General features: G+C 39.2%; 2 protein-coding genes across 2 annotated transcripts; both read left to right on the forward strand.

The window, feature by feature from the left end:
- Window positions 1-310: 310 nt before the first annotated feature.
- Window positions 311-4,114, forward strand: snrnp48 (small nuclear ribonucleoprotein 48 (U11/U12)). The gene is made up of 9 exons (XM_080501697.1): window positions 311-511; window positions 727-840; window positions 985-1,045; window positions 1,389-1,469; window positions 2,624-2,806; window positions 2,958-3,079; window positions 3,201-3,304; window positions 3,419-3,541; window positions 3,913-4,114. Exons 1-9 carry the CDS (start codon window positions 365-367, stop codon window positions 4,001-4,003), a joined length of 1,026 nt encoding a protein of 341 aa, XP_080357823.1. The 5' UTR covers window positions 311-364; the 3' UTR covers window positions 4,004-4,114.
- A 689-nt stretch (window positions 4,115-4,803) lies between these two features.
- Window positions 4,804-21,623, forward strand: LOC308133790 (uncharacterized protein; the record flags this gene model as incomplete). The annotated part of the gene is made up of 25 exons (XM_080501302.1): window positions 4,804-4,824; window positions 7,428-7,512; window positions 8,321-8,389; window positions 8,494-8,645; window positions 9,273-9,398; window positions 10,083-10,136; window positions 10,333-10,386; window positions 10,887-10,940; window positions 11,063-11,116; window positions 11,246-11,299; window positions 12,381-12,434; window positions 12,693-12,746; window positions 13,391-13,435; window positions 15,602-15,655; window positions 15,749-15,802; window positions 16,698-16,751; window positions 18,128-18,199; window positions 18,423-18,458; window positions 18,650-18,694; window positions 18,802-18,834; window positions 19,477-19,623; window positions 19,748-19,924; window positions 20,079-20,169; window positions 20,683-20,760; window positions 21,418-21,623. 25 exons carry the CDS (start codon window positions 4,804-4,806, stop codon window positions 21,621-21,623), a joined length of 1,923 nt encoding a protein of 640 aa, XP_080357428.1.
- Window positions 21,624-21,826: the final 203 nt, after the last annotated feature.

Raw genomic sequence — 21,826 nt, forward strand, 5'->3', positions numbered from 1 at the left:
TTTTCCAGCTAAATAAATGCATAATATAAATAATATAATAGTATTGGATTCAAGATCACCGAATGTAAGAACAAGTCAAGACCAAGACGGTTTTTGAGTTATAATATAATATAATATAATATAATATAATATAATATAATATAATATAATATAATATAATATAATATAATATAATATAATATAGTATAGTATAATATAATATAATATAATATAACATAACATAACATAACGTATGACACACAGAACTTCACTTACCAGCATGCATTGCGGTCCATTACGTCATCGCTGCGCGCCGGGTTGATCTGTGCTGTGGGAAGCGCTCTCTGCACAGCGTTGTGCGAGGTTTTCTCATAAAATCCTTAAAATGACAGATTCGTTACCACCACAAACCCTCCAGGAACGCATGGAGCGCCTCCGGGAGCTGAAGGAGTTCACGGAGAAGTGCAAGAAGCAGCTGAATGATATTTTTGAGACGGTGGGATGGTCTCCAGACCTGGACGGCTCTGAGCCGGTGGGTAAACGGCTGGTTAGTTAAGCACAGATGTTCAAAATGATGGTTCAGCCTGATCATAGGATTATGTGCCTTAAACCTCTGTATCTGAATACTGTAATGACTGTGTTAAAAAAACTAAATCTGACATGCTCTCTCTGTTGCAACAAAGAAGATCCAGAAGATTCCTTTCTGAAACAATTTCTTGTTTCCTCTCTCTCTCTGTATATTCAAAGGAACCAATGGAACAGTGTCCTTATGACCCCGACCACAGAGTTCCTGTCAGGACCATGGAGAAACACAAAGCCAAATGCAAGCTGAACAAAATGGGCTACTCGGCTGAGGAACAGGTAATAGTTTGATAGAGCATGACTGATGAGCAGTAAGAGAACTACGAGCTGTTTTTATGTAAGTGTGTGTCATTTCTGAAGACATCACACACCCTGGTCATTTAGAACTTCAGTGGTGTGACGTCAACTGTTTTTGTTTGTCAGGCAGAGATGTACGACCCTTCAGTGTGCTACCAGAACACCACTGTCAGAACATTTACAATGGGTGAGTTATTTATGGATGTCAAGTTTGGAAAAACAAAATACAGCTAATTTTGGTCCTGTTAGATATTTTTGACTGTTACTGTATCTAAGTCTGTTTTTTTTTGTTTTTTTAACATAAAAAAGCAGAATATTCCACAACTGCAATGTTTCATTAAATATTATTTTGGTAATTGAATACATATTCCCCTTTGTGTCTAACCACCTCAATGTCTTCTTTTGTACTAGTACATTGTGGAAGTCTGTGTTTTGCTAACGTTTCCCTGATTCTGTCAGGAACCAGAAGTAAGTGTTAGTGTTTCCCACATAAAGCCAATTCTACCCACTTGTCATGGTTTTTCTTGCAGACAAATCCGTCCAGCATCAGGTGATCCTGCAGGCGAGATCTGCCGCACCTTTGATGAGGATGGAGGGAGTCTTCTGGCAGGGTATCGGCTCATTTTTGAACATTTACTTTAAAGAGCCATTATTCTAAATGTGGCTTAATGAAGTTTCGGCATTTAGTTGAAGCAAAGGCACACAAACTATTCTCCTGATGTTTGAGAATGTAATGTTGTCTATTGTGGCCCATAAACACCAGTAGATGTCACCAGAGGATAATCATGAATTGAAGAATTTGCGTGTCCTTTTTTTATCAGCCTGCAGCCTGAATCTCCTAGATTTACAATCCAACCTTTTTTAGATATTTAGGATTGTCACAATGATTTCATGTCCTTTTTTTCTGATCCGCATGTTGTGTGTTTTGTTCGCAGCATCAAGGGTGAGTATTAGAAACAAGACTGGCTCTAGAAAGTTCTGCTGTTGTGGTTCAGGCTTGCCTGATTACGTGCAGTATCCTTTAAAGTCATATCCTTTTAAGACTTGCACAGTTGTATACACACACTCACACACTTTTCCCTTTACGCTTTGGGGGAAGTTCAAGTTTACACACAGTTCCGGAGTGATAATAATCAGACAATCATAAGAGAGGATGTCGACTGTGTGTAGCAATGCAGCAGAGTTCGACCAACCTTACATGACGTGTCTGGAACAAATCAAACGGCATCAAATGAAATACAAGTATTTAGTTAGTAAACCTCTGGGGATTTGTGGATCATCTGTATCAGCGTTATTTTTTAATCTGGAAAACAAACCTGTTTGAAAGTTTCACAGATGTTGATGAACTTTAGAAATGATTGTATTTATCAGAAGTTCTGGCTTTGTGATGTCAGCCTGAAAAAAGTGAACCCAGAAGATGTATATACAGGGTAGTTATTCTTTCTGTAATGATCATATGTCATATGCCGTTCTGATCTGCTACCTATTTTCTGTGAATTTAAATCTGATGTGTCTGCATCATTGAACAATTTAAATGACGATCAGACTTGAAAGATAAAATCGTAAAATCTAAAAATGATTGAATAAAAGAGATGCGAGGCTATATCTTCAAAGAAAGTGAATGTTTTTAGTTTTTTTTTCTTCACGATTAGAGATTCAATGAGGACCTTATGGAGACAATAGTTTTAGCCCGACCATCCGTCAGGCTAATATGTATGTGTTGTTTATTTCGTTAGTGGGTTAAACCTCTCTGGTCCTCCGTCAGGTCAGTACTCCGGCCAGCCCGTCGACGTGCCACAGAACCACAAGCGAGCCCTATGTGACCTCACTGTTGCCGACCGATTGGCTCTTTACGATCACGTGGTCGGCGTCTTCAACCAGCAGAAGGAAGAGGCCTCTTCGGGCAATGATGATCTCTATGTAGACTTGGTGTCCAAACTCCAGAAGGGTAAGAGTCGTACGAAGTGACGACAAACATATGTTGCTGATGCTTTCATTTCACTTAATATTGATTTTGATCAGCATTGAATAAAGGAATGAAATGGACTGTTTTGACCTCTGCAGACTCTTGGTGGTGAATTGTGTGTGTTTGCATGCAGGTGAGGAACAAAACCAACCGAAGACTCACCTGGAGCTCATGGCAGAGATGAGGGACTACAAGAGGCGCCGCCAGTCCTACAGAGCCAAAAACGTTCACATTACCAAGAAGTCGTACACCGAGGTTGTTAGTTCTATGTTCCTGTTGCACTGAACCAATGATTTTTACATCGGTTCCGTTGAAAACCTGCTACGCCGTGTAGGTATTTGGTCAAATCTCTTCTTAACGGACTGGTAATCTGCAGGTGATCAGAGAGGTGATCAACGTCCATTCAGAGGAACTCGCCAGGCAGTGGAAAGAGGAAGCGGAAGAGGAGGAGCCAACAAGGGCTAAACACTCCTCCAGCAGGTGCATCACCTCACCTGAGGATCATTTTTCTGTGTTGAATAAGTGATCGCGTCACTTTACGAGTACTAGATCAAAGTTGTAGTGTGACTACAAAATGACTGTCTTTAATTTCAGGCGTGGAGCAGATGAGAGGCGGTCGGCCTCCTCGGAGTCTCGCCACTCGCATGGCAAACGCCATCGCAGCCGAGAACGAAGTGGTGACAGAGAGAATAAGAAGAAGAAGAAAAGGAAAGAGAGGTGAGGAAGAACAAATGAAGCCCGTTCAGACAACGGCTTTTTCAAGCGAAAAGGCAAAACTTTTGCGAGTTTTGCGTGTCTGTTTACACGACAGTGGTGCTGGGAGAACGTTTTGAGAACGGCTCCCAAGGAGGAGCTTTTCGAAAATGCTCGAAAATGGACATTGTTTTCAAAACATTGCCGTGTAAACGCAAAACCTTTTTGTAATCGAAGTGGAATTTTCACTTGAAAGGTTGTAGTATAAACGGGGCCTAAGCCTTTGTAACACACTGCCTCACTTTCCTGGATATTTATGACAAAAAGGTGCAGAGACATACATGTTTTTGTCCAGATGTCTGTAAAAGTTCAATTTTTTGTGTGTCTTTTTGCAGGGATTCTCATTCACCAGACGACCACCACCACCATCATGATCGGAAGAAGAAGAAGAAGAAGAAGAAAGACGAGAAGGAGAAGGACAAATGAGGTCAATGTTCATTGTAACCTGAGTGGGGCTGAAGAAAGTGACGTTTTATTACATGTAGTTTACACACCGAGATGTTTTACAATGATACTGATCCTAATAAAAGTTGTGGAAACCGACAACTTTAAAAATGTGTGTTTTTGTGACTCACTGAACAATTATTTCAACATATTTCAATGTGGTTGATCTTCATTTCACTGTAAGTCCACAGACTAAAAGGGTATTGTTTTGTTCTAGTCAAAGACCACAAGTTGGATTTGAGTGTTGTAATGGGCTCAGATTAACAACAGGGGTCAAAGGTCAGTTATTTTGCTGTAGTGTTTACACAATGTTGCAGTTCAGTTGAGAAAACAGTTTTTTCTCAAAAGCAACTGCTTGAAATGTGCAAGATGATTTTAAAGCTCAAATTGATGCTTTCTGGTTTTATTCACACTAACAAGATGTCTATTTGTACATATGGTTATAATAATGTAAATTAGAAGGTAGAAAAACCTTTCTTCAATCCATGCATCTCCTTCTGTTGGTCTCTGCTGGTGCTGGACTCTGGCTCCGGTATTTCTCACCCTGTTGAGAAGAAGAGATGGACGACGAGAAGGAAAAAAAAAAAAAAAAAAAAAAGCGGTATCCCATCAGTGCCTGGGAACCTGACGGATCCTGAGGAGAGTCAATGGAGAGGATGGGGGGGTTGCAACATCTGAATGCTGTGAAGTGAAGAGCTCAGGGAAAAGCTTTTCTCATCCGTAACCTGAAGGGAGTCTGAACAGGATTTGTTCTGGTCTGAGGGGACTCGCTGTGCAGCGCCATGGGAGCCGCCAGAGACCAGGTAAGAGGAGGTTCCGTCATGTTCTGTCTGTCTGAGGTGCCGAAGAAGAATATCACCTGTGTCGACTTAACTGTGCCTCAATAAAGGAAATTGACTTTAATTAAGACCTGTGGAGTTGAAGCAAGAATTAGATTTGGTATAATCGATGTCAACATGCAGACTGAGTCAATGTTCAGATTCAGTCAGATAAAATGTAAAGATAAAGGTGTTGTAATTGAAATTTGGACCTTTGATTGCTGTTAATTTGCCGAGTTTGTTCTTGAAAATTTTTCCAGGAAAAGCTAAAACGGCAATCTGTAAATAAGTTTTGTCCCAACATTAAAATGCCTTTTTTTTTTCTTGAGCAGCAAAGGGAAAAGCCTCTCGTGTGATAGACAATGTACTGCTTGCTCATGTACTTAAACTGAGAGTGAGACTGTGATATCATTGAATGTTAAAGTTTTTAATACATATTCATGAGTGGAACATACTGAGGACTTTTTTTTTTTTAATAGAAATGTGATTTTTGAGATTGTTTACCGTTATTGATCTGGGTTAAATTAATACCGTTTGTAATTTTGAATCCTTTATGAATGGTTTGCTGCTCTTTTAGATAATTTTTTCCCTTTTTTCAATATGTCTGCCTTGTATGATAATCTGTAGGATTCAGATTTAAACTAACCTGTGGCTTTCAATATTTATCTACAAGGCATTGTGCATTTAGCAGGGCCTTGAAGTGACCTCAACACAGGTTGGCAGGTCCTTCATTTAAATGATATACCTATATTTATGACGGTTCTTTTTCCTTTGGGAAAAAGTAAAAAGTCATCTTAAACCAGAGGCAGGGATTCAGACAGAGATCCTGGAAGTCCCATGTGGATGCTTCTTGGCCCTCACTTTACAAATCTCATCTCCACAAACCGCCACGCAGGTTATCTGCCTCTGAGGTCCAAGCTCACAATGAAGCCTGAGGAATGTCACCGGAGTCTGAGAAGAGCTCGGCAGTTTTCCTCCCGACAAAGAAGCCTCTCAGTGCACTCAGTTCTCACTCAAACACCAGCAGAGTAACATGTCACTGACTCCAGCCATCTGAAGGTTCAGGCTCGAGTAGGAAACTGTTTCAAAGAAACTCCTCCGCTCCTCCACAGCACCACAACCTTTTAACAAACAGAAAAATTAAATCTAATTTGCATGTTTCTAAAATACGGTCAAAAAAGCATTCCAGCTCTGGTTCATAGATAAGGTGTATGTATTCTTTATGTTTATGTTTGGCTGTAGCCTATGAAGCTGATGTAAAATGTTCAAATTAAAGTGTGGATGCTGGTTTTTATGGTTTTCGATTTGCTTTTCAACCCCGATAGCAGGAATGGGCAACTTTGATTACTGGGAAAGCCATAAAAATCTCCTCTTCACTACCGGCAGGCCACATTTTGACCAATCACATCTGTCCACATCAATGTAATAATCAGAATGCATGCATTTCATTTTTATTTCTAGTAACTAACCCAGTACTTTAAGGTCATTTGACTTTATCTGTGTTTATGTGCTTACAGTGAAAAGTATCAGTGGTTCATGGTTGGTTTTGTTGAGACAAAGTGATGACATGATTTTAAATTTGTGATGTGTGGCTGATTGAGCAGCTTTACTTTCTGTACTGGTGACCACTGGCAAGATAAAAACGAACGATACACAAAAAGCTTTTTGCTGATGTGATACACGTCAGAAGATTAAAAAAAAAAAATGACATGATAATTTCCACTTTTAAAATAACATATATAACTTCAAGCCTTGGACCAGTCACATTTACCGACAGGTTATTTGTACCTTTGCTTAGTTAAGCAAAATCAAGTATCCAGCGATCATTTGGCTATTATGCAATATTTATGATAATTTCTTGGACATTTTTTTAACTGTATATAATAATTTTGACACTTCTTCTACACTGCTGGGCTCCATTATCCTGCAACATCATAAATTATATGCAAAGATTTCATCAATGAATATGGATTACTTGCATATTTGCATTAGGTGCCTGTTAAAACGTGGAAATCTTGTCTTTGCATCACGGTTCTCAGACCTTTGTTTCCTTTCCATTTTTTCCTCTATAATCACTGATTGAAATATTTCCCCAAAGAAAAAGTAGTCAAAACACTGGAACTTATGTTACTTTCTATGTTACTCGTGCCACAGTAAGTCATGCTCATACGGAAGATACTTGTTATGAGGAGTAAACAACAGGAAGAAATGTGGAAGGTTGCCTAATTAAAGTTTAGTTGTGAGATCTTTAACAATGATTTCAATGCAAATTCAACAGCAATCCAAGAGCAGCAGTGCATAAAATTAATTTAAAAAAGGAGACATTGTCACAACAGATCGGCTTTGGGAAGAAGAGGAAGAAAACTTCAAGCATATAGCTCACATGCATGTCCTTACAGGGATGATCAGAAATGAATCCGGAGATAGCGAACATAATAAGGTCACAAGATTAACATTACATACTAGCTTCATCCATCTTCTGAGCCTGCTTTAACCACGGGGGAGTTTAGCAAAGTGTCTTATAGTGTATTACACTGTAGAGGATATCGACTGAGTGTCTGTGTTGTGTTTGCTGTGTCTACCTGCAGTGGTCGCTCCTCTCAGGTCTGCTTGTGTTCATGGTGTGTGTCATCTCTTCTCTGGGCCAGGATCAATATTCTGGATATCACTCAGGTCAGAGCTGCCTCTTGCTGGGATCATTTCTGTTATTCACTCCATTAACACGGCTATTCTTTTGTCTGATGGGTGTTTTATTGTCATTAACCAGGAAGCAAGAGAAAAAAAACAACAAGAATCGATTACTCAAAGCTAGAAATAAACAAGCAAAAGAATCAGAGTGTTATAAGCCAACTTTCATCAAAGAAAGATGGAAAAAAGATTAAATGAAATAAAGAGAGGCTTGTCAGATTAAATCATGGAAAAGTTACAGGAAGTGTATCCAGAAATGTATAGCACCATTACAAATAAAGTGATTTGACAGAAACTGTAAGGATCTAATGAAATGAATACATTTACAATGAACTTACAATTTAAAAGAAAAGTTGAGTAGTTAAAGAAATCAGAAGTAATAACAAAAGCAGTCAAGTTTGGAATGACTCGCAAAATAAAAAATGAAATGGATTAAAGGATATAAAATAGAAATGACTACACAAATCTGAGTAGACATTTATGAGATTGCATTTTGAGAGAAGTCAAAACTTCTGCTAGTTATTTCCTTGAGAAGTTGTTCCAAATACAAGGGGCCTGAAAATATCCATGAAAACGACTGGAAATGCATAAAGTCAATATGATTTTAGTTTTGTACGTAATCCACAAAAATTAGAACCGTTTAGAAAAATTTAAGCAAGAAACAGTATTTCAGAGTCTATAATTTGGAAAAGTCTCATGGTAATTCTGTGCATTGTTACATTTGTATTCCCTCACTCAACATATCGCACTGGTTTGTGTCAATGTATTAAGTTGCACGTTTCTGTTTCTTCAGGTGAGGATCAAACCTCCGAGGAGTCGTCGATACTCGACCACTATGGCAACTTGGCCTCTCCTCATCCGGGTGAGTCCAGCAGGAAGCTCCACTTTGAGAGCCTCACTCTCAAACTGAAAACATTAATTCACCTTGAAGTCCCGGGACAGAGCTTCTCCGTGATGTTTCCTCAGAGTATCCCCCCGAACCGACACACAGCTACGACGAAGAGGCAGAGGAGGACGACTACGACCCCGCGCAGGTCACCATGATCACTGAGGAATTATATCCCTACGCCACCACTGCTGAATCCCACTACGCCAAGGAGGACAAGGAGGCCATGCAGGTCGGGGGGATGGGGGGACTGGAGGGGGGTGGGGGGACTGGAGGGCAGCCATTGGGCCTTATATTTCAGGGGCAGTAATGTGATAAGGTCAAAGCTGATATTGACTGATATCACTTCAATGACAGACTGTTTCCTTCTCTGCTATGTAAGTTTTAAACTCCCCTAATGATGCCAACACAGTGAAAACGCAACTTTTTGTGGGTCTGTTTTCACAACTGTGTGGTGTGTTACACTGCTACTGCACGTGCACACTGTGGACATAGTAAATAATTCTTCTGTTCATGCAAGAGTATAGACTTTAACAACAATGGCGGCGAAGTATTATGACTGTAAAAATAATGCAAAACTGCTAAACTTTCCTGAAACAAAAAATGCAAAAAAACCCCATGCGTTTACACTTAAAATGTTGTGTAAAAAAACAATAATTATCTGAAGTAAAGAGTCAACATGTGCTTCAATGATGGATAAAAGCAAAACAACAAAATGTGCTGAAAGAGCTAAGATGAGTTTGTGTTGTGAAGTAGTTTGTCTTCAAAAGTTAGTTTTCTGTATATGTTCTTTACAAAGTTTTTTGGACAATTTTAAACTCTTCTTAATACAGTATCATGACATTGGTTTGTGCTTCAGGTGCCGTTTGAGATCACAGGCTCGTCCGAGGAGTCCGGTTTGGACGCCTCGCTTGTGGACGAGGGGCCGACTGAGTGTGACTGTGAACCCGGAGAACCCGGGTTCGGCGGCTTTGCAGGACCAAAGGTCATTACTGTACATCACTGTCACTGCATGAGGAGCCGCTCACCTCCTCACACTCAAACTCATGTTTATTAAGAACATCACACCGATACAACTGGTGTCAAGCTCCTTCAAAATATGACCCAGAAAAGTAATTTTATTATGTTGTTCTTTTTTTTTTAAATCAACTGTATTTTCATAGAAATGGAATGGGTTATGTTTACCTGACAACCAATAGAGCAGCGAGGTTTCTGTCTCTTCAGTAGAGGGCGCTCGTGTACTTTGACACTCGACCAGAAGTGAAACGTAAATATTGGTTTGTTGTTTATTATTTTAAAAAAAATTGTGTCCAATAGGAACAAATATCCCCGAACTTCTTTCAAATTTTTTTTATTTGTCTCAATTCAAACATATATACTGATGTATATATACATATACATATACATATGTTTATAAATATATATATATTTCCCCACAGTTTTGTTTCTCTGTTTTGATGTTTCTCTGTCAAAATTAGTGTTAAATTAACATCATATGTGGTTTTGTTTTGTGAGAATTGTCTTGTAGATTGTGGTGAAACTGAACTGAAGCTCAAGCGGACTCAAAGTTTTCAGGATGTGCACATTTGCTTTGTTTGTTTGTTTTTAAATTAATGCGCATGAATTTCCCTCTAATTTGACTGTGTGTGCGTGTGCGTGTGCGTGTCAGGGATCCAGAGGTCTGCAGGGCAAAGGCGGTGAGCCAGGATCTCAAGGCAGAGAGGTGAAGAGCTGTGACTGCAGGTTTCTACTGTGACTAGAAAAAAAACAGAATAAAGAAAAATTAAATGACAGTACTATACTTCCAAACGAGAACAGTGCGTGTGTTTGTTCAGTCATCCGTGTGTGTGTGTGTGTGTGTGTGTGTGTGTGTGTGTGTGTGTGTGTGTGTGTGTGTGTGTGTGTGTGTTGTATTAAAGGGTTATAAAGGCACGATGGGGGTTCGGGGACGTGGAGGAGACCCTGGACCAGTTGTGAGTAAACAGCTTGTGAAGATGATTGTAATCGTGGGGGGAACGTTCATGTTCGTTACACCCATGTTTTATAGGACTTACGGTCTGAAAGTAAAAGTAGAGAGGAAAAAAAAAGAAGAACTGATTGGATTACAAAGAGCAACATAACTACTTACAGAAGTAAAAACAAAATGTTTAAAGACATTTACAGAGTACTGCCCACCTCGAGAATGAAACATGAAACAATCACAACGTTTTTATTCAAGAAAAGAGAAATTGAAGTGTTTCTGTGTACTTTCAATGGGATTTTATGTTTTCACACTCACACATTTAACGCAATTTCACCAACGTATTCTAAGAATGACTAAATTGATTTTACATGCAACCTATTGAGTAAGTTGCTCTTTAAAAAAAATAAATCAGCTTGACACATTTTTGTGATATTAATTCTGATTGAGATAAAAACGAGTGTTACGGGGGGGGAAAATTGCCATATTGATTGTTGCCTTCCCGTCTTGCAGGGAGACGCGGGGCCTGAAGGAGAGGACGGAGCTTCTGGTTTCTCTGGAGCGATGGTGAGCAATTGTTTTACGTAAAAGAAAACATCTGAATTCAAGTGCTTGTGGATCCCTTGATTGAAATGTCCCGGTCCAATCTGCAAGGATTTAGGAATTTATGTATTGATCAAATCTTTCAGGGAGAACCTGGACTTCCAGGAGACCCGGGTGAGACCGGAGAGCTGGGTCTGAAGGTAAACACGCAGTGACGCACATTGACACTCTGACTAAAGGGTCTCAAAACAAACTTTGCAACTAAAAGCCATATCTGAAGTCACATTTTCGTTCTGTTTTGACACACACGTCTTCTCCCGCTGCTCCAGGGCGAGGTCGGGATGGAGGGGCCTCGCGGAGGAGTCGGGGTTCCTGGTGAGACTGTAAGGAAACGCGCTCCGACTCACATATCTAAAATAAAAACAAAAAACAACAACAACTTGTCATCATACAACCATTTTCTTGAAACTGAATTTTGACGCTATTTTGAGAAACATGATGATATGAACACACATTATAAGCTTTGACTTTCACGCCACTTGTACATGTGTTAACGCTACATTCAGATGCAGGCAAAGAAAAGATGGAAATGTAATTCTCATTGCAAGAGACTCCCTGTGTGAGGAGATCCAGGTGGTCTTTAGCCCTCATGGAGGTGCTGTTATGTGTATATATGGAAACTACCCAGACTTTTCTCTCCACCACAATCACGACTTGTTTATCTCTTGTGTATACCATCAATAAACAAACAAAGCATGGACGTTATCGGGACTCAAAGGGATTTTCCAACTGTTATTGCCCATAATAATTACCGCTTGAACATTGAGTAAGAATTTGCAGCTTTACTTATTCTAAATGTGATTTTTTTTTTCTGTATTGGAACATTATTTGCCAATTCATTATCGGTTTTATAGTGTCAGATATTAGAAATGAGAAAATAATACACAAATCTTTAATACATTCAGAAGCACATGTCTTCAACTCATGATTACATTACAGCGAGCTCCAACAGACAACTTTTCATTGTGATCCATGTTTATTTTAGTTCTGATAGACAGCTGAATTCATCTTTTTTTTTTCAAGCATACCTCTTAAATACTGTTAATACCATATTATTATTATTATTATTATTATTATTATTATTATTATTATTATTATTATTATTATTATTATTATTATTATGGTGTTGTAGGGTCGCCGTGGTGACGCTGGGACTCCTGGACCAAAAGCTGGTAAAGGGATCAAGGTGAAAGACTCACTGATGTTTTTAAAGTTGTTTAATTATGACGTATAACAGTTCTTGACACGTTCAACATATTAAATTAAAAAATATTTGTTTTGTTTAAACCATTCTTCATCTAGTCTAAAGTCTGTATAATAGAACTGATTTTTATCTTGTTGTAATTAGTTTTTGTTCATTTGTTTAGTTTTTATTAATTCGATTTTCTTTGTTTTTCTGTTCAGGGGTCTCTCGGTGACCGAGGCAAAGAGGGTCCTCATGGACGAGACGGGCTCAAGGTAAAGAAATAAACTCTATTGAAGCCCTAAGAGAGAAAAAACACCTTTCTTCAATGCAATTCTGCAGAATCTACAAGTATTTTAATTTGCTGTATCTACATAACTATAGAAAATGATTGTACATCTCAACTTGGTGTGACTTTTGTCGTTGTTGTTGTTGTTGTCCAAAACAGACACATTCTTTCAGTTATTAATGGTTTAATGACCACCAGGTTTTTTAAAAAATTTTTATGTCGTTCTAACTGCCTTTTCTCTCAGGGTCAAATTGGAGCTCCCGGGTTCCCAGGGGATGTCGGTGAAAGAGGCTACCTTGTAAGGCAAATCACAACATCGTTTGATTCCCTTGAGCTTTTGTCCATTCAGGATTTATTTTGGACTTTCTTCCATAATCTCTTCCAAACTTCCTCTAATCCATAAGAGCAGAGCTTTTATTCCTCCTCCATCTGGCTCTAAAGACACACGACCAGGCAGAGCTGCAGTTATTGGCTGGATGCTGAACTTCTGGGGTTTCATGATGAAAAGCAACTTTTCTGGCCAAAATTAGAATATTGCTAATACGTAAGGCACAAGTGGAACTTTTTATTGTGAGTTATTGCCTACAACTGCCTCACCCAGTTATGTTTATTTCATATTGGTCACAACCTTCCACTTCTTACCAATTGATTATATCAAAAGTTACAACGTCTAATTTGAACTTAGACCATAACTGATGTCAGGAGACTCACTTATTGAAATGTTTCTCACTCATATATAAGAAAAAAGAAATAATAAGAAAAGATCAAGACAGGAGATGGCACCGACAAACAAAACAAATTGCAAAAAGTCTTAGAAATCAAGGTATATCACATTAACATCTTCCCATTACTGTGTTTTATTGATATTTTGTATGATGCAGAACCACACAGTTCCATGTTTTTGATAATCTGAGCGGAACATTTTCTGTTTGTGATCCTCAGGGTTATCCTGGACAGCCTGGAGGTTTGGGGCAGGGCGGACCGAAGGTACAGATCCACAGACCATGTTCATGTTTTCATTGACCGCAGTGTGAGACGGCAGAGGAATGAGCTCTGCTTTTAGTTTCCTTTACTCCTAAACTCCTGAAGGGAAACTGACGCATGCAAAATCAATCTGCGAGTCACAGACCACCAGACAACTGACCTCATTTTGAACTTGAAACTAAATCTCAGCGTCATTGTTAAGGGATGGTCATCCGTCGATATCAAATCAGAGGAAATGTGTAATGCTGGATTACTTCAGTTGGGAGGGATTCCTGAAGGTTGACGCAGTAGAACAAGAAAATCATATCCTTTACATTGTTTGATGACACAACTGTGAGTTCTAAATAAATACTTTCTGTTTTGAAGCACCTCTGACAAAGATATATATGAAGGTATTAAAAAAAAATTAGATTTTTGTATTTGGAATGTTTGAAATTGTTTAATTTAAACCCAGAAGATGAAAACGATAACAATATTTCTAGAAGTTAGAGAGCGATCATAGATATGATCAGTAATAATATTAACATCAATATGACAATAAATTGATGGGCAGAAACAGTTGGTAGTGGCTCAGTTGCTAGAGTCGGTTGTCTCTCAATCGAAAGACTGCAGCTTCACTGCGAAACTCTTGGTTTCCCCCCAGAGAAGTACTGAACCTATTTTATGATACTGTTTTTATATTTTACTACAGCCACTAAAGGTCGGGGTTTTATTTATATGAGCGTGAAAGCTGCTTACACAAATACAATTCATGTGAGGAAGAGCTGATAAATCACAAGAGAAGTCATCACCACTGACCTTCTGTGTCATAAGGCTGGAAAAACACATTTATTTCGTCTAAAAGTCCCTGTGATCACAAGATAAGTCACTCGTGCTGGTAATTTGAAATCTACTACCTTCGTAGACTCATACATGTACATGTCTGAACATGACTGTGGGGTAAAGTAAACACAAACAAACACTTGGCATGTCAATGTGTAAAAATAGATTCACTTTCACTTTCTCAGTAGAGATAGAAATAGTCTGTTGTTTTGACCTCTGTGGGAATAAACAAATAAACAGTCATGTGATATTTTCAGGACAAATTTGAAATGTTTCAGGGACTTTCACTGACACATTCACAACAACATCATGAATATATAATGAAGGTACAATGTTCTAGTGTTTTTCTGGTATCTCTGATGTGAAAACGTGGGGATTTCAGCACAACAACACCCAGAAAAACAAACAAACACAAATAAGTTGGGGTCAGTTTTCTTCCATTATAGCTCTAAATTCAAATTAAAATGGATAGAATATGAATTACTGGTTTATATTTGTTTATAGCTCAGTACATATAAAATAAACAAAATATTGTTCACTTTAAATAACCGATAAAAAGGAACAGGCTGAAGCCACCAACTTATTTATGATGATCATAGAAATTCTATGGAATACACGAAGATATGTGCAACTTAGAAAGAAAAACCACTAAATACTAACCACAACAGATGAACGAGGGACAGAAAAAGGAACTATAGAACATGACAATCACATAACTAATGAAACTCCTTTTCTCTCATCATCAATCTGAACTGAAACAAGATCCCATCGTGTTTAAGTGCAAGACCATATGGATTTGTAGAATCTAAATAATTGGCATTATTTATTAATTGAATAGCACTTTTCATTAGTTTAATTATTGAATCTGTGCTAGTTTTACACTTACTTAGCCAAATCTCAGCACAGTCAAGCATATTTGACACCATAGGTGAACAATAGAGCATTTTCAAGGTTTTTCTATTTAACAGTGCCTCGTTTTATATAGAGCAGCAAACTATTTTGATACGTTCCATTTAATATATTATACATGTGTCTTCCGGCACAGTATTTCATCTACAATCACACACTCTTATGATAGGGTCTTCCAAATACCATACATTTTGTTTTATTTTCAGATAAAGATAAGTTTAAACCATTTTTTTTTCAACACAACCAATTCCCTTTGGAACCTGCGATGATGAATTCTTTCATTTCACTTCCCAAACAAAAGGAATGTGTCAATCAATAAATTTAACAAGAAGAGCCGTTGTCATCATAAAGAGTGTCGCTTCATTGACCTCCTGAAGTCATCCCATCATAACCTGCTCTGTGTCCCGACTCTTTTCCTTCCTCTTCTCTCCCTGTCAGGGTACCAAAGGTCATGGCGGCCTTCCAGGCAGCGACGGTGACCCCGGAGAAGATGTGAGTGGATTACGTTTAGCGTAATAAACCACTTAAAACTGTGCGGCCATTCGTATTCAAGCATTTCTTTATTGCTGTTGTCTCTCTCGCCAGGGTTCTATCGGTGTAACCGGGGTGATGGGAGAGCCTGGACCATTCGGTCCCAAGGTGACAAAACATCGACTTTCGTAAAGCTTAACAAAATTGCTCACTATTCTACTTCAGTACTCAACTGTGTGCAGACTCACGGAAGTCTCTCTCATGTACTATCCCGGTCCGGTTGTGTTATTGGGATCGATTTGTATGTTTCTTGTCTGTTGCTTTATGTGTGAAAGGAGACCTTTCAGACCTTTAGAGCCACAAATTCATCTCAAACACATGTTTTTAAGGCGGTGGGATGAGTTCTTGTCTAAAGAAAACCACACATGCACAATGGAGAACATGCAGACTCTGTTGAGGTGATATGGCTCCTGAAGAAAACCTTTATTCTAGAGTCTGATTTAAATGAAAACACAGCCTATTGTAAATAGATTTTGTGTTATGAAACATGATGCTAAATCGGTCCAGTGGATTCCAGTTACATTTTGAGCTTTGCGTCAATGCTAACAGCTCCAGATAAAGCTTGTCACCTTGATTATGTTTTTTTTTTTTTGTCCACTGCTTCCTTGTTTTTTTTCACAGATGACTCAAACCAAAGTATTTCCTGAGTCCTTTAGATTTGTCTAGATAAGATGTTAGTGATAGAAGTGAGTAGTATAACAGGGCTTCTGATAAAGATGCACATATTGGGTTTTTTTGTGGAACAGGAACGAGTTGTTTGTCATCATGGCAGGATCACAACCGAAACCACAGAATCCTACTGATTAGTCATGATGTATCACATGATGCAAGTATCATGAAACTTGATGTGTTTGCCAAGTCAATGATAGAACACCGCTGTAGTAGTGTGATTAAAACATTGTGCCCTAATGTAGAGTAAATTAAATATTAAATTAAATGCTTGGAGTTTTTATCCACATACATACATTATCTCACCTGTTCCTCTTCCTTTCCTCTCACGCAGGGCACTAAAGGGGACCGTGGTGTCAGAGGACCTCGGGGCAGAGTGGGCGCTGTGGTGAGTACAGGGCTCATTTAAATATGATTTCCATATTCAATTTGTGGCGTGGACAGGGAAGAGTCAGGTACTCCAGTATATGCGCTCAATTCCACATTGATTGAGATGCACAAAGGAAATGTGCTTGGTTTCATGTGTACACACAGATTCAGACATCTGGATGTTTTTGTGCGCACGTTTTATTGATTTAAGCGTACGCCATTTTACCACGCGAAATCCACCAAAGCCTTTGTACATGAGGCCCTCGGTGTCTGGCAAAGCCTTACATTTAAACATCACCACTGTCTTTTGTTACTAAGTTTCCAGTGACTCACTAAAAGAAGTGAAAGTGAGTCTGAACAGTCCTGAATAGAACAGATAACATACATATATTTAAACCTGAGTTTATGCTCCGTGCAAAACATCTGTTGTCTGATCTGTTAGTAGTAAAACTAAACAAGAACAACACCGGTAAAAAAAATGTATCTCCTGATGTGGAAGCAGCTTGTAATGTCACCCATGATAGAAACTAGACTCAAATGTCATCTAATGAGGATCTAATGTCACAAAGGTTGAGTCCCTCAAGGTTGTTTTGACATTGATGTGGTCAGCAGAGTCTGGTGGCCTTTCAAAGGGGAAGCAGTGAGGTCAAGTCCCCTAGGGGACTTTACCTCAGCTGACAGCTGACAGCTGTCAAGGCAAAAACAAAGATACAATTATCTCACAGTGGATCCAGCCACAAACAAACAGAGAAGCAGATTTGAGGTTTTTTCTGAAACACCTGTTGAACATCATTCAGAGATTTTATATATCGAAAAAAAAATTTTTTTTCCCACATAATCTATGAAATAGAGAATTTGTCCTTTTTAAGGAGAAAATAGTAAAATCTATAAGTAAACCAAAAGCTTGTGATAACAGACAAGTGTCCTTAAACACTCATAAATGACCATAAACACACATATAGTTCTTTTCTCAATAGAGACTCCAGTTTTAGAATTCCATACACACATAATCTGACTTGTTATTAAAACTTAAACATGAATGTTTTTCTCAGAGCGGTGTAATCTCACATGACTTCAACTTCCTCTTTTTTCTGCATTTTTGATTTTTTTATTATATCATATTGTCACTTTACCTTTAAAAAAAATACAATTACTTGGGATTTATGACTTAAAATAAACAAGATATCACAAGATATCAATACAAATGGTTAACCAATAAAAGATATCCCAATGCTTTTGGTGATGGATTACTGTCTATTTATTTCTTAATCATTTGTAATATTTGAGCGGTTGTTTATATAGATTGTGAAAATAAACATGAGAGCTTTAAATCAAAGTCATCTGAATTGGAATTTAGAATGTGTTGTTAATGAATAAATGTTTTGTGTCCAACAGGGAGCTGCAGGAGAGCAAGGAGACGCTGCGATACCTGGAAAACAAGGACCAAAGGGCCTCCAGGGCCAGACAGTGTGTATTCACCATCACATCATCACATTCAGTGTCATCTTGAAGGGTTTTGAATGATTCGTTTGGCATAAAATTCTACTGAACAGTGCTTATGTGTCCTATGACACTCACATAACCCAGAATGCATGTAAAGTGTATGTAAGGAAGCTTTTCTCTACTTTTTTTTGTCCTGAATCAGTTCTATCTTATTGAGTGTTTATGTTTTGTGTGTGTGTGTATTCAGGGGTCAAAAGGCGAAACAGGACCAGATGGAGAGAAGGTGAGGTGAAGTGATTGTGAGGTGTGGATTCGTCAATTAAAAATCCCACCTATCGTGGATTTCCCATGTTTTGTTTTATTTCCACCCGCGGTTCTGCTTGCTTGATTAGTTACTCTAAAGTTTAATGTTACTACAGGAACCAGTGAACTGGGGTTCTTCCTCTTTCATGGTGGTTGTTTTCCTTACTGCAGGGTGCAGCAGGAAAGAAAGGTGTTAAAGGAGGTAAAGGACAAAAGGTAAATCTCGCCTGTGTACACACTGGTGACAGAGTGGTTATTCCACTGACTAGCTTGATTTTTATTTCCCCCGTTCTTTCCTCATCGATTTGTTTGTTCCTCTTCAGGCAGTTGCTGGTGATCGAGGAGACAAAGGACAGGTGAGATGAGTTTCAGCCATACGTCATAGAAATCGTCACAGTTTCCTCAGCAAGCAATTAGGCTGGATTTCTAAAATTATCCACAAAATCAATGAGCCAAAACCCTGATGCTTCCTCCAAAGATATGAGATTGATGCCGAATCTCATCTTGACGGTCAAATAGCTGTTTCCTGGAGGTACCAGAAACTCCATGAAGATATTTTTTGGGGGGGGAAATCTCAAAAAATAAAGTAAAATAAAATAAAATAAAAAACTGGATGGGAAAATTCTGGGATTTTTCCCCCTGGTTCACAACTCACATAGATGCTCTGCTGCTCATCCCACAAATGCAAGTGTAACGACCTCAGACACAGAACTGGTGGACTTAAATGATTGACTCAGAACCCAGAAAAATGCAAACTGAAACATGACAGAACAAGACGAAGGGAAACAAGGACTATTTATACATGAGGGAGTGGAGAACAGGTGAAACTACTCTGGGGCGGGGTAAATAGTCATGGTGGCAGAATATTGGAGCAAGTCACGGTCTGAAATGAGAGGGGGAAGGAAAATACAAAATAAAACAGGAAGTGCTGGACATGAGTGATGAAACACAACAGCAGGTTTCTTACAGTTTATATGTATGTATGTATATTTTGACAGCGTGGACCAAAAGGAGCAAACGGTCGTGGCGGTGTCTCCGGTCCCGTCGGACCTGCTGGGATCCCGGGGACCAGAGGAAATCGCGGTCCACTCGGTGACCCCGGGGTCAAAGGTCGTGCAGGTCCCAAAGGAGTGCAAGGCGCAACTGTGAGTAACATCTGCATGAGTGCAGACTCCAAATTGAATGTAGTTTGTCAGGTGTTTTTGAAGTGACTTTTTTTTTTTTAATATAACATGTGAGAAGGGCTGACGAATGTTCTTTCTCCCTCAGGGTCCTGGTCTGACTGATGAGCAGGTCCTGCAGCTCTGCAAAAGTGTGGTCACGGCGCAGATCTCCCAGTACGCCTCCTCAATCCGAGCCAAGTGCTCCCAGGGCTGCCCCATCAACAACCGGACTCTCATTGGTCCTCCAGGATCCCCGGGACTCTCAGGACCAGCAGGAAAAACTGTAAGTCCCACTTGACAGGATGGAAAATACAAAAGATCTGGAATTATTGCAAAATGTAGCTGTGCCATGATCTACAACCTGCTTAAAAAACGATCGAGCAAGTGCCTTTTATATCAAGTTTGTATCAGACAACATTTTTGCCTTGATCTTTCAGGGTAAAGCTGGAAAAGCCGGCACAAAAGGAACCAGAGGTGCTCAAGGTGACCGAGGGCTGGAGGGGCAGAAGGGAGCGCAGGGAGACACAGGTAACAGCAAACTTTTGATATTTCAAAATTTGTTTGTGATACTAGAATGAAAAAGTAGTTTTGACGAAAGGTTTATGTTTGCACAGTAACGTTTTGGAAACGACACAAGGAAACGGCACAAAATGCTGACGAGGATGTTTTCATGTTCAGCCACTAGTGGGTGCTGTTGTTTGTTTTATGTTTTGTGGCAGACAACCAAGTTGGATTGTTGTTACAGGTGACTAAAAAAACCAAACTACCAAGTCCCAGGAGAACATGGACTGGGAGTCATGACACACATTGTTGTTTACTCGCCTATTTGCAGAGGAACTATTTACTGCATGAGCAGAAGCAGCCTTTCCGCCTTGGTCATTCAAGAGTAAACAAAAAAGAAAAATGGAACAGACTTTTGCAAATTAAAAGATTAAACACGGACTCTGCACACCATAATTTACAGCCTCAGATAAATGTTAAACTGAGTTTTGTGTTATAAGAGTTTTTCCTTTAAATTATTTTTGAAAATGTTGCCACCAGGTCAGAAGGGAGGTAAAGGCTCTGCAGGAGATCGAGGTAAAGGCCTGCCAGGACCCGACGGGACACAAGGACTCAGAGGTTTGACCCATGGTTGTTTTTCATTTTTAGTCAAAATGAGTTTCTGTAAAACATGGAGCAGAAGTACATTTAAAGAAGCACTTTGAATGCTATATTTACAGTGCAGATTATTATGCAGGTTTTAAGTTGGAAGCAATTATGTTCATTACCAAATACTAGTTAGTTCCTCTGAACACTGTCCAGCTCTCAAGTGGAAATGTTTGGATGAAACATTAGATATTCTCAAATATCTGTACTAGAACAAATAGGAAGATGATGGAAAGCATCTACTTGAGTCTTGCAGTCAATTTTAGTTTCATAAGGTTTTGTGATTTGAAGTCAAAATTAAATTGAACTTCACACGTTTTGGTTTTGATTTTTCATGAAAAGCGTCAGACACAGTTTTCATTATGACCAGTGTGCTTATAAAGACCGGACAGACAGGCTCCACACCTTATGAATTATAAAGTTTAAAGGTATAACCGAGTGTCATCTGCATAGCAATGGAAAGGAACATTATAGTGCGAGATTTTGTGTAACATCCATAATTTGGTTATAAAATGTATTTACCTTAATTTTTTGCATGCTTTCTACCAGAGTTTCTCCCGATACAAGTTGTACTATTGCGTAAAAGGAGGTCAGGTTTCCAATGACTTTTGTTCTAAATCTGTCTCCCAGGTTTACCAGGTCACCCAGCCGAGCCTAAAGACGGCATGGAGGGTCCCCGTGGCCCCAGTGGCTTCCCCGGTCCTGTGGGTCAGACCGGTATGCTGGGTGTTCCGGGCGTGCCGGGATTCTGCGAGGCACGGGACTGCAGCATTCACGCGCCGGTCATGCGCAAAGAGCAGGGCCTGGTGAAAGGACCCGTGAGTTCAAAAATCTGAGCACGACAACGAGTGACTGCTGTGAAATCAAGAGTTGATGGGAATCGCCTGCTGGTGGTTCGTCTCGCCAATCACACAGGAACTGGGTTTACTGAAGAAGAAAAAAACAGCCTCAACAATAATGACTTTAGTGAGTTTATGTAGAAGCTGGTGTGAAAATGTCAGTGGGTCAAATATCGTACCGAGAGGAACGCCGCTGAAAG

Source organism: Blennius ocellaris (genome assembly GCF_963422515.1).
Source record: "Blennius ocellaris genome assembly, chromosome: 8".
Taxonomy (NCBI): Eukaryota; Metazoa; Chordata; class Actinopteri; order Blenniiformes; family Blenniidae; genus Blennius; species Blennius ocellaris.

What these genes read in the sequence shown, in the direction of transcription:
- snrnp48 (XM_080501697.1), top strand. Translation starts at nt 365, where the DNA reads ATGACAGATTCGTTACCACCACAAACCCTCCAGGAACGCATGGAGCGC. An exon ending in GGTGTCCAAACTCCAGAAGG is followed by an intron (nt 2,807 to 2,957) that starts GTAAGAGTCGTA and finishes GTTTGCATGCAG; the next exon opens with GTGAGGAACAAAACCAACCG. An exon ending in GCTAAACACTCCTCCAGCAG is followed by an intron (nt 3,305 to 3,418) that starts GTGCATCACCTC and finishes CTTTAATTTCAG; the next exon opens with GCGTGGAGCAGATGAGAGGC.